Here is a 13,506-nt window from a genome sequence, read left to right as displayed (position 1 = left end):
ATCTCTAAGGAAAAAAATCTTTTGAAAAGCTACATATCTTGATTTGAGTGTTAACTATAATTTTTATTATCTAATTTTTAAGGGCAAGGATCTTTGAGGGTTGAATTAGTGTTGCTGGAGGTTAATTTGGAGGTCTGAAAATAAATAATATAGTAGTGCAGTCTAAGTATGGGATAAAAGATTTTGAATTTTAAATGCCAGATGTATCTTATTGACTTACAAATTACATTCTCCTAAAGAATTTGTATGTATTGATAGCACCTTAGTTTGTCACTTTCTTTTTTGTGGTCCTAGGGACTGAACCCAGGGAGATTCTACTTCTAAGCTACACCCCCAGCCCTATTTTTATTTCTTATTTTGAAACATGGTCTCACTGAGTTGTAGAGGGCCTCACTAAGTAGCTGAGGCTGTCCTGGAACCTGTGATCCTCCTGTCTCAGCTTCCCAGGTACTGGATTACAAGCTTATGCCACCACTTTTGGCCTCACTTTTCTTCTTGATATTTTAAAAAAGATGAATATAGATGTTTTTGAAAGACTAAAAGCTTTATGCAGTGGTATGAGATGTCTGGGGAATTAAGAAAGGTGTCACTGTCCTTTCTTAATACTCACACAACCATAATAGGCAAGAGAATATGTGGCACTAGGTATAAAGAAAGAAGAGGATCAAAAAGAATCATCTAAATATAAGTGATATCTATGTTCTCTAAAGTTTTACTACTTGATTATGCATATCGTTTTACTCCATCATAACTAGATTTTTTCCTTTTTACTGTTTTTCAGACAGCACTTTTAAACATCGTATTAAGAGATTCATTTGCAGCTCCTGAAAAAGACATTTTCTTAGCCTTGTTTAACTGGTGCAAGCACAACTCAAAGGAGAATCATGCAGAAATCATGCAGGCTGTGCGTTTACCTTTGATGAGCCTCACTGAACTTCTGAATGTCGTGAGGCCTTCAGGACTGTTGTCCCCTGATGCCATTCTGGATGCTATTAAAGTGCGATCAGAGAGCCGGGATATGGACCTCAATTACAGAGGCATGCTCAGTAAGTATCTGTTTATTTCAAATTCTCCAAAAAGTTTTGCATTCCCAACTACAAGTGGTATATGTAGGGCTGTGAACATGTAGCTCTGCTGCCTATGGAATATCTTTCCCGTCATTTCACTGTTGATGCTTCCCGAGATTGATAGCCACTGTAGATGCCAACATAGGTATGTTATGTCATTCCTGGTCAGATTTCTTCAACTGCTCCCCAGAATGTCATAAGTAGACACTTTCCTCAAAAGCTTTTCATGTTAAGACCTACCTTTCCTTCTTCTATCAAAGAAGTATTGAGGAATGCTGTATACTATTATTTTGGGTACTGTAAACATGAAGATTCTAAATTATAGTAACAGTAGCTAATGCTAATGTATGTTTCTAACACTTACAAGGTGGGTTTTTTTTTTTTTTTTTTTTTCCTGGCAGTACTGGGGATTGAACCCAGGGGCATTCTACCTCCAAGCTACACCCCCCAGCCCCACTTTTTTTTTCAGCCCCATTTTTTATTCCTTATTTTGAAACACGGTGTCACTGAGTTGCAAGGGCTTTCACTAAGTAGCTGAGGCTGGCCGAGAACCTGTATCCTCCTGTCCCAGCCTCCCAAATGCCGGGATTACATGTATGTACCACCATGCCTGGCTTACATGGTGGTTTTTTAATGAATGAAAATAATAGCAATTAACACGCAGTGTGACCATTTAAATCTCAAAATAAAGCCGAGCGTGGTGGCGCACCTTGTAATCCCAGCATTCGGGAGGGTGAGACCAGAGGATCGCGGTTCGCGGACAGCCTCAGCTACTTAGTAAGGCCCTCTGCAACTCAGTGAGACCCAGTTTCAAAATAAAGAATAAATAGGGCAGGGGGTATAGCTCGAAGGTCAGATGCCCCTGGGTTCCACCTCCAGACCTGAAAAAAAAATTCTCAAAATAAGGCTTTGAGGTCGTAACTCTTTGTAACTACATTTTGCAAATTAGGAAACTGAAGTGTAGACAGATCGGATGACTTCTTGAGGCCACATCGAGAGATGAAGACCCAAGAGTCAGCCTGTCTCAGTAGCCAGTAGTTTATGCTGTGTAAGTGCCAGTTTCTGCCTTTGGTACTTTTGTGTTTTTTTTTTTTTTTTTTTTTTTTTTTTTGTGGTACTGGGGTTCCTGGAAGCCCTTCTACCTTCTGTATACACTCTCATGGGCTACACTCCCAGACCTATTTTTTTTTTTTTTTTAACATTTTTTATGTGGAAACAGAGTCTCTTAAGCTAGCAAGGCTGGCTCCGAACCAGTGCGATCCTCCTGTCTCCGCCTCCCAAGCGCGGGGATGACAAGCGTGCGCCACCACGCCCGGCCTGCCTTTGGTACTTTTATTTTCATTGTGGAAATAAGGTATAATTTATATGGGAACTTAAATACAACAGTGTTCAAGAGAGTATTTGCTGTGGCACTTTAGAAGAGAGTGCCTCAGAATGATTGAGGGAGATTTTCTGGAGGTTATGAAACTCAAGTTTGATTTGAATGACATAAGATTTGTTTGAATTTCAGGTGGGTAAGACTGGTGAGACTAACAGCCTATGTAGATCAGTTCGAGCCAAATCATGGAAATCTTTGAAACTAGATTGGAATGTCCCTGTAGGTAGAGAAGAGCTGATTTAAGAGGGGGATAAGATATGCACAGGGGTGGTTTGGAAAGATTCATCTGTGGTGCTATACTTAATAATCTGCAATAGAGAATAATCAGATTCAGGAAGATCAGTAAGGAGAGTATTTAATCTATGCTTAATTGATATAGTCTTAAAACAGAGTAGTGTCAGGAAAATGGAAAAAATATATGTGCAGAAAGGATATTATGGGCAAATATTAAATATTGGTGACTTAAGATATTTATATTTGGGGATTAAGTTTAGGATAAAGTTTATATTTTCTTTTTTTTAAATTTTTAATTGGTGCACTGTATTCATACATCATAGTGGGATACATACTTTTGTAGACATACATGCACACATTGCCCAGTCAGCCCCCACCCGATCCCCACCCCATTCTCTCCCTATCCCTCCCTCCCATGCTTGGCTTAGTGATTGACATCTAGTATTATAGCAATTTATCAAAAATTAAAAATGATAATCTCACATAACAGTTTCATTTGTCTGATACCAAGCTTTTGATGACTTAAAGATAACATTTCAATATTTCTTTTTCTTTCTTACCAGAGAATACTTTTTTCCTATTTTTTAGGTGAAACTATCATATATTTATATATTTATTTTTCAGGAAAAAAATCTATCCTAATATGGAATATGGACTCTAGGTACCCACAACGATCTTGAAAAAGAACAAAGCTAGAAGATGTATATTTTCTGATTTCAAACCATATAAAGCTACAATAATTGAAACAGTGTAGTACTATTCTAAAGGCAGATATATAAACCATTGGAGTTAAATAAAAGCCTAGAGCTAAATTCTTCCCTATATTGTCAAGTTATTTTTGACAAGGTTTCCACGAACATTTGGTGGTGGGAATAATAATCTTTTAACTAAATATTGTTGAAAAATAATAATTACATGGAAAAGAATAAAATTGGATCCTTACCTAATCCCATATACAAATATTAACTCAAAATAGATAAAAGACGTAAATATAAATCTTAAGACTATAAACTTTTAGGAGAAAATCTGGGTCATAAAACCTCACAACATTGAAATTGGCAGTGATTTCTTGGTTATGATTTCAATGGCACAGGCAACAGAAGAGTATACAAACTCCCTAAAAAATAAAAAAATATTGTATATCCAAAGACAATGTAAACAGAGTTAACAGTTACTAATAGAATGGGATAAAATATTTCCAAATGCTATATCTGAAGGTATATTAATATTCCAACTAGAAATCCTAAAAATTAACAACAATAAAGGCAAACAATACCATTTAGAGATAGGTAAAAGACTAACATAAATAATGAATCTCCACAGATAACCAATCTTAGTTGTCTGTTGGATGGAAAATCTTGTTTCTCTAGTTCTGATGTGTGTTACCTATTTCTTCTTTGTAGTTAATCTCTTTGAGTATTTTCTCTAGTGCTGGTTTTGAAGACATAAATTCCTTCAGTTTCTGTTTGTCATGGAAGCTTCTTATTTCTCCATCTAATTTGATAGAGAGTTTTGCTGGGTAGGAAATTTTTGGCTGGAAGTTGTTTTCTTTCAAAATTGGGAATATGTTACTCCAAGCCCTTCTGGCTCTCATGACTTGGTTTGGGAAGTCTGGAGTGATTCTAATTGGCTTGCCTCTGAATGTCACTTGGCCCTTTGCTTTTGTTGCCTTTAAGATTCTCTGCTTGGCTTCCACATTGGTCATTTTGACAATTATGTGGCGTGGGGATCCTCTTCTCTGATCCTGTCTAAAGGGAGTTCTATACGTTTCCTGGACCTGCATATCGACCTCTTGCTCTATGTCTGGAAAATTTTCTGCTATTACTTCCTTGAAGAGATTGTTGATCCCTTTGGTTTCACTTTCTTTTCCCTCCTCTATTCCAATTATTCTTAGGTTAGCTCTCTTAAAATGGGCCCATATTTCTTCAATATCAGATTCCTGCTGTCGGATATTTTTTCCTAGATTAGAAACTATGCGTTCATTTTTGGAATGATCATCTTCTAAGAGCGAGATTCTGTTCTCCATGTGTTCTAATCGGTTGTTTGTACTTTAAATTGATGCCTTTACTTCATTAATTGCATCCTTTATCTCTTTTTGGCTCTCTCTGAGTTCTTTTTGAAGCACCTCTATTATTTCTACAGTTATTTTCCTGATTTGATCTTCTAGAAATCTCTGATTTTCTTTTTTATCGTGTTCTGATGTTGTGGGGTTGTGAGCATTCATTGCTCCAGTATTATTCCTCTTTCCCATGATTTCGGAAGTTTGTGCCTTCTCTGGGTTCTTCCCTTGGGTCGCTATGACTTCACTTAAGGTGCTCTGGATCTCGAGTCCGTAGTATCTCAGACCCCACTACTCCTTTACTGGGTTGTATCACAGAGTCTCCAACCCAGAGAGTCGATAGAGGCTGCTTTAGACTGTGGGGGGTGCCAGGTTGCACGTTCTCCTATGGTGTGATATCACTGCCACCGCCCCTCTCCCACTGGGTCAAGTCCCAGTGAGTACAGTACTGGGATTTCTCCGCTGTGGTATATTTTCTTGAATCTTAAGAAGTCAGGAATTCTGAAGCACCGTTATCTTATGCACTACCAAGAAAGGAAACCGTATTGCCAGTTAAACTGTGACACACCATGATGTCTTCATTCTAATTTCAGAAATATTAAAATTTGAATAACATGTGTCTTAGCATTAATGAAGTAGTGTACTTTGAAGAAGATATTGGGCTTGTTTTTAGATTTATTGCATTTAAGGGTATTGGGAACATTCAAGTTGTTAAATTCTGTATAATGCTAATAATTTTGTTGAACAATCTTTCTTTGGCCAAGACTTTAGACATGTGTGAAATACTGACTGATCTTAAGTGGATGCCCTTAGTTTGGATTCCTTTCCTGACTCATCAGATCTAGATTTGTTTTCACTAGGCATAAGAGAAAAAGTATAGATTTGTGGGCCAGACAAATTTGGTTTAAAATCTTGGTAATAAATTACTTAAGTTTTTACATCTCCTAGTATTATTATGAGAATTCATTGAAGTAATGTGTACAAATTCTGTAAATAAGTCCAAATTAGGAAACTGTTGTTGTATTATTGATGTGTTCTTTTTCATTTTTGTAAATCTGTGTGGAAGTTGTCTCCTTGGTCACAGTGTTTTGAATATTTGTATTTAGTTGTTTTTGATCTTTGAAGGAAGATCTTTGTAGTTTTCATTGACTTTTTTTTTTTTTTTTGTGGTACTGAGAGTAGAACCCAGGGGCTTTTCTACTTCTAGGCTATATACTCCCAGACCTTTTTTATACTTTATTTGGAAACAGGGTCTTACTAAGTTGCTGAGAGCCTTACTAAGTAGCTGAGGCTGGCTTTGATCCTGTGCGATCCTCCTGCCTCAGCCTCCCAAGCGCTGGGATTACAAGGGTGCCCCACCACGCCCGGCCTTTCATTGACTTTTGTACCCTCACCATAGCACATTGAACAGTATAAAACAGATATTGGTGAACATTTGGTGAATGAATTTGGAGAAGTATCTAATAGGAAACAGACATATTACTGGTGTTTAGGAAGCAGTCAAAGCAGTAGATAAACAGAGTTGAAACCTGGGCTGGAAAATAGAGTGAGTCTGAGATTGGAGAAGAACTGTAGCCAGGGACATAAGGTAGAGAAAGAAGAATTTGGAGAGGCAGAGATAGCTGAGATAGAAGTAGGAGGAGTGTGTGTGTGTGTGTGTGTGTGTGTGTGTGTGTGTGTGTGTGTGTGTTACTGGGAATTGAACCCAGGGGCATTCTACCTCCAAGCTATATCCCCAGCCCTTTTCATTTTTTTGAAATAGGTTGCTGATAGTCTTGCTATGTTGCTGAGGCTGTCCTTGCACCTGTGATCCTCCTGTCTCGGCCTCCAACTACTGGGATTATAGGTGTGTGATACCACACCTGGCTTAGAGTGTGTGTGTGTGTGTGTGTGTGTGTGTGTGTGTGTGTGTGTGTGATTAATATATGTTTATTGGTGCACTGTAGCTATACATTATTAAGTTTTAGTGCTATGTACATGATACCTGGTACATTTCCCTCTAGGTCCTGCCCTACTCCCTCCTTCTCCTCAATCACAATATTGAAATTGGTAGCCTGGCATGGTGGCACATGCTTGTAATCCCTGTACTTGAGAGGTTGAGACAAGAGGATCACAGGTTCAAGGCCAGCCTCAGCTACTTAGTCAGGCTCTCTGCAACTATGAAACTTAGACCCTGTTTTAAAATAAAGAATAAAAAATAAGGCTCGGGGTGTAGCTCAGAGTTAGAATGTGTCTGAGTTCTATTTCCAGTACTGCAAAGCAAAAACAAACAAACAAACAAACAAGCAAACAAAGAAAACAAAACCAAAACAGGTTGGAGAGGCCCAGGAAGAAATTGGAGGTCCTAGTGAGGTCAGCCTTGGATAGAGTGTGGGAAGATGGAGGGTAGATGTAACAAAATGAGTAATTACTTTTAGACTTTTAAAATCCTCATTATTGTCTCCTCAGTTATAAACTCTTTCCCTCCACCTTCCTCTTACTTTAGGTTTGGTCTGAGTTGCTGGTAGGGTCCTGGAACCGGATATGTTAAGTGGATAGGCTTAGGGCATGGCTGCAGGAGTGAGGAAATCTTTGAAACATTTTACACAGTTCTTGGCAGCCTAGAATTGATTAGCTGATCAGTATAGGTATAAGACCTGAGTTATAATAAAGCCAGGGGGTTTCTTGTGAAAGGAGAAATTAACCATTTGAAGCACTCAGTTCTGCAATGATAATTATGTGATTATTGCTTATCAATGTCATTTTTTTGAGTAATTCATGGGGGAGTTCAAGGAAGAGAGAATGCTTTTAATATAACAATGATGCTGGGTTTTTTTCAAATGTAATTTAGCCTAGTTTTATTCATATATGATGAACATTTACCTATAGAGCTAGGGAAGGGAAATTGTTTTTAGTAAAATTACTTTTTCACCTTAGGCTGTTCGGACTACTTGTACCATTCCCTTAGCACGAGATTTTATCTTAGCTATGGAGATATTTATGTCGGGAAAATTAGTGTTTTCTCTATCAAGGCTCAGTTCTACTTAGGGTTTTTTTTTTTGTTTGTTTTTGCAGTATTGGGGATGGAACCTATTTATAGAGCTTTAGAGCTTTTTTCCCCCTAATATTTGTAAAATCTATTAAGAATCACAAGTATAAAGAAAATCATGACTGCTCTCTGCTATCTTGCTTAATTCCTACCACCTTATATTTTTGAGAGCTCTTTGCTGATAGACAAATACTATATTTATCTTTTGAACTTCTGTGATTTTAATTCTCTCATGATCACGTTTCCTATTAACTTCATCACTTAACTATGGATTTTGCAAAAAGTAGGTGGATTGTATTTCTACCTAGAAATGTACTATGAAAGAATTTCCACTTGTATACACATTCTTTATTTTGAAGTAAAGATTCAGAGAATGAATCGATCAAGAATGGGTAGAAAAGTTCTCAAGTACTCTTGAAATAAATTTCAGAAGATGACTTAGACCTGTGTTAGAAATTCCTATTTTAGACTTTATTTGAAACTCTGTGCCTAGTATGTTATTTCTAGCTTGATAAATTTTAGTGTTGAAGAAGCTTATGTTAAGAGTAAACCAAAAGGTAGCACCAATCTCAGAATCTGAAGCTTGATGCTCGGCTTGTTGGCTTGGTCTTGCCTCACTGTGGTGTCAGAACTAAAGGAGATGTTTACAGTAGTCTGTAGCAACAAATTCTGTGCCTCCAAATTTTGTACCTAGCAAGGAGGGAATGTTTATTTTTTACCCAGTAAATGTATCATTGATACCGGAAAAGCACAGATTTGAAGCTCTTGTTTGTTTGCTTGTTCATAAAGTGCTTTATCCGTAGATGGTGTTGTCAGGAAGGCAGGGCTATCTTGGTCTCATTTACTAAACTACTCTTGATGTTTTGCACAGAATAAGAATATTCTTATTTGCATAGAATAAGTCTTCATAAATACTTTTGACTAAACTATCCTCTTACTTGGGGGTAGTTAGTAAAAGAGTTTGAGTCTCAAATCTAGAGTTTTTTCACATTAAGTCCAACTTAAAATTTTTTTTATTAGTTTTTTTCCTCTAGGTCTTAAGCAACCTTAAAAGAATGTGGGAGTTAAAAAGAGAGAATAGGTATAGTCTTCCCATTAGACACCCTTCTTTAGGGAAGTGGCAGAATGTTACAGACTATCTGGGTTCTAACCTCAGTGCTGCCACTTGCTGGTTGTGTGACTTGGGGAAATAAGTCCATCTAACTTTTCTTAGCTTCCAATTCTCATCCTCAAAGTGGACATACTAACAGCACTATGTTTAAAGGATTACTATGACTCATAAAGGAATTAATATTTGTAAAGTGCTTATAATAATGTCCAGCAGTTTTGCTAAATAAATAGGAATATGTATAAATATCATAAGCTTTTGGACTTTAGAAAGTTACACATTATAACACTGAAGCTTCTGATGGAATGATGCTGGTATAACTGAAGTTGTTTTGTTTTGCTAAGTTGCCTCAGTCTTTTTTAATTAATTAAGTCCCAGCTCAACCTTCACTTTTCAGCTGCATGTTTTATCTTCTTCTGAAGTCATTCTCTCTTTCTTATACTTGTTCTAAATGTTTTTTTTGTTTTTTTTTTATGGTACTGGGGTTCCTGGAAGCCCTTCTACCTCTGGGCTACACTCCCAGACCTATTTTTATATTTTTATTTGGAAACAGGGTCTCTTAAGCCAGCAAGGCTGGCTTCGAACCAGCGCAATCCTTCTGTCTCTGCCTTCCAAGCACGGGGATTAAAAGCGTGCGCCACCACACCCGGCTCTAAATGGTTTTTTAAAAAGCAATTTTCCAAGAAATATGTAATGATGAGTTACTTAATATCTTTTCCCTTAGAGCCACACTTTCCCCTCTTTAAATCTCACAGCAAAGATGTTTGTTGACTGGGAGAATTCAGTATTTATTTATAGTCTGTAAACTGGCATAGTTTACTTTTTGTGTGCTTTTTATACAAATGTTTAATAATAGTGTTGACAATTTTTTTTGGGTGTGTGTTGCTTGGAATTGAACCCAGGAGCACTCTACCTCCGAGTTACACCACTTAACCTGATTTCTTTCTTTTAAAACAGGGTCTCAGGCCGGGTGTGGTGGCGCAGGCTTGTAATCCCTGTGCTTGGGAGGCGGAGACAGGAGGATTGTGTGGGTTCGAAGCCAGCTTTGCTGGCTTAAGAGACCCTGTTTCCAAATAAAAAATGTATAAAATAGGTCTGAAAGTGTAGCCCGGAGGTAGAAGGGTTCCAGGAACCCCAGTACCACCAATAATATTAATAATAAATAAAACAGGGCCTCCTTAAGTTGTGGAGGACCTCACTAAGTAGCTGAGTCTGGCTGTGAACCTGTGATTCTCCTGTCTCAGCTTCCCAAGTACTTGGAGTACAAGCGTGGGCCACCATGCCTGGCAGTATTGGCTATTTTTAAAGGGCATATTATGTGCTTTTACAAACGTCATCTCATCTAATCTTTAAAACAAGTACCTAGAGGATAGACATTGCCCTCTTAGGAAATTGAAGTTTGAGAGGGTAACTTCCCCAAGTGACATGTGAAGTTAAGGTTGGACCCATTGTTTGAACTTTTGACTCCCCAAGTTCTTGACACGTTGGTGCAACTTCTTGTCTTTCCATGTAGATACTCAGATTTAGAATATTAATAGCTGGGGGACAGGTTTTACAGCTATGAAGCAGAATCTGTATAGAGGACTTTGATGTCCAAAGCACAACTGGCACTTGACATATATGATGTTAGAGAGGGGAGAGGTTTTAATTATAGCCATGATACTGATTTTGATGGCAGAAGACTACCTGATTTTCATTAAAGACGTTTTTTTTAGCTAGATGAATTCAGCATGTTCATATATGACAAATATACGCTACACTGGAACACTATTTTGTGCTGTTTTAACAATTTCTTTTGTACTAGGGATTGAACACAGAGGCATTCTACCTCTGAGTTATACTTTCAGCCTTTAAGAGAAAAAAAATTTTTATTTTGGAAATAAGGTCTTGCTAGGTTGCCGAGACAGTAGTCTTTAACATGTGATCCTCCTGTCTCAGCTTCCCAAGTACTAGAATTACAGGCATCTGCCACCACACACAACTTATTGGACGTTTTGATCTGTTTGCTTTGTTTTGCTTTGCTTTTATATGTTGTCCTAAGTCCAGATGCAGATATAGGTCATCTTACATGCCGTTTTTGTCCCATATATTAAATTAAAGCTACTAACAATGAACTTTGCAAAGCTGATTTGTTTGTCCTAGTACATGCTTTTTCTAATATTAACTTTTTCTTTGTTACATTTAGTTTAAGGTACATTGTGGTTGTGATAGTGACATTAAATTTAGGCTCTGGTATCTTAATCCTTATAGACACTCCATATCTTCTATCTCTATATGCTTGTTCATGTAATTTTAAAATTAAATGCAGATACTAGAGTCAACTAAAATTTGGAATTTTATCTTTTCCCTCAAAGTAGAATAATTTAATAAACAATTTTAACCTTATTTTTTCTATTTTTAACTATAGTACCAGAAGAAAACATTGCAACCATGAAGTATGGAGCCCAGGTTGTAAAAGGGGAGTTGAAGTCTGCCTTATTAGATGGTGACACACAGAATTATGATTTGGATCATGGATTTTCTAGACATCCAATTGATGATGACTGCCGTTCAGGCATTGAGATTAAGTTAGGTCAGCCGTCCATTATCAATCACATACGGCTACTCCTGTGGGACCGAGACAGCCGGTGAGTCATAAGCATGACCTAGAGGGAAATTGACATTAGGTTTGATGGACATAACTTTGTGGTCAGCTACTTTGCTTCTACAGATTGTGTGTGTGAGTGATCATTGTTTTTTCTCTTGAAAGTTAGTTTTGTAGGAAGAGTTAATGGTTATATTGCTTTAAAAACCACATTTTCCTACATATAAAAGTTTTGGATACATGTATATTGTAGATAATATAAAAAAGCAAATAGAAGAAATTAAAAATTGAGGGTTATTGTACTGTCCAGAATTAAACTATGTATGTATGTATGTATGTATGTATGTATGTATGTATGCATGCATGCATGCATTTATGGTTTTTGGAATTGAACCCAAGGACATTCCACCTCCAAGCTACACCCCAGCCCTTTTGGTTTTTGCTTTGAAACAGGGTCTCCCTTGGTTGCTGCGAGTCTCTACGTTGCCAAGCCTCTCTTCAGAACTTTGAGCTTCCTTGTATCTCAGTCTGCTAAGTACTGGGATTGCAGGTGTGCCGTACCACACGTGGCTAAACTTGGTATGTAGTTAACTAGTGTTTTTTAAAATTATGCAGACATACAAATGAACTCATGCACATATCAAACAGAAACCTGCATGTAGTTTTACAAAATAAAGATAAGATATACAAAAGATAACTTCACCTTGAGTGAAGTTATCCACTCTACCCATTTAAAATATTCCTTGAAGCTGGGTGTGGTGGCGCACGCTGGTAATCCCTGTGCTTGGGAGGCTGAGACAGGAGGATCACGAAGATTCGAAGCCAGCCTCAGCTACTTAGTGAGGCTCTCAGCAACTTCAGTGAGACCCTGTTTCCAAATAAAAAATATAAAATGGGTCTGGGAGTATAGCCCGGAGGTAGAAAGCCTCTGGGTTCCACCTCCAGTACCACCAAAAAAAAAAAAAAAAAAAAGAGAGAGAAAGATAGAATGTCCCTGGGTTCCATCCCTGGTAACACACACACACACACACACACACATTCCTTGATTGCTAGGCGTGGTGGCGCACGCTTGTAATCCCAGCATTCAGGAGGCTGAGACCAGAGGATCGCGGTTCGCAGACAGCCTCAGCTACTTAGTGAGGCCCTCTGCAATTTAGTGAGACCCTGTTTCAAGATACAGAATAAAAAATAGGGCTGGGGTTGTAACTCAGAGGTGGAATGCCCCTGGGTTCCATCCCCAGTACAAAAACAAACAAAAATTCCTCTAGCAGCGTGTGGTGGTACACGCTTGTAATCCCAGCATTTGGGAAGCTGAGACAGGATGATTGTGGTTTGCGGCCAGCCTCAACTACTTAGTGAGGTCCTTTGCAACTCAGTGAGAGAGACCCTATTTCAAAATAAAGAGTAAAAAATAGGGCTGGGAGGTATAGCTCAGAGATATAGTGCCCTTGGGTTCCATCCCCAGTACCACAGGGGGGAAAAAAAAATCCTGTAAAATGTTACTTTTAACAGTTGTCTGGTATCTCACCTTGTAGGTTAACATTACATAATTCCTTACTCTGTGTGTGTGTGTGTGTGTGTGTGTGTGTGTGTGTGTGTGTGTGTGTGTGTGTGTGCGTGCGCGTACACACTAGGTATTGAATGCAGGGATGTTCTACATCTGAGGTACACCTCAGTCTGTTTGAATTTTTATTTTGAAACAGGGTTTTATTAAGTTGCAAAGGTCCTCACTACGCTCTTGAGGCCGGCTGTTAACCTGCAGGATCCTTCTGTCTCAGCCTCCCAAATACTGGAATTACAGGCATGTGCCATCATGCCTGGCTATCAACTTTTCAAATGCATTTTGCCCTATGGATGAAGAAAGAAATAGAGTGTAGATAAATATCACCCTCAAAGTAAAGGAAATTTGTAAAAAAATATTAGGTGATCTCCATTCTGAGAATTCATTGTTCTTAGTGGCTTCAGGATTTTGTGTGCCTTTCAGCCATGGTGATGAGGGATGTATGAGAGAGGCTTTGAGGTGAGAGTCAGATTTTCCATGAGTGTGG

The 13,506-nt window shown here is 38.1% G+C and overlaps 1 protein-coding gene across 1 annotated transcript in view; it reads left to right on the top strand.

The window, feature by feature from the left end:
* Positions 1–13,506, top strand: part of BTBD9 (BTB domain containing 9) — a gene marked incomplete at both ends in the record, with an annotated part of 383,151 nt that overhangs the window by 9,480 nt on the left and 360,165 nt on the right. Inside the window, 2 exons of the mRNA XM_080710958.1 lie at positions 782–1,046; positions 11,282–11,501. Of these exons, the coding sequence (XP_080567084.1) occupies positions 782–1,046; positions 11,282–11,501 (485 nt within the window). The remainder of the gene's footprint in view (positions 1–781; positions 1,047–11,281; positions 11,502–13,506) is intronic.

The sequence above is a fragment of the Muscardinus avellanarius genome (assembly GCF_963383645.1).
Source record: "Muscardinus avellanarius genome assembly, chromosome: 14".
Taxonomy (NCBI): Eukaryota; Metazoa; Chordata; class Mammalia; order Rodentia; family Gliridae; genus Muscardinus; species Muscardinus avellanarius.
Note: the sequence above shows the minus strand (reverse complement) of the source record. Positions and strands in the feature narration are given on the sequence as shown.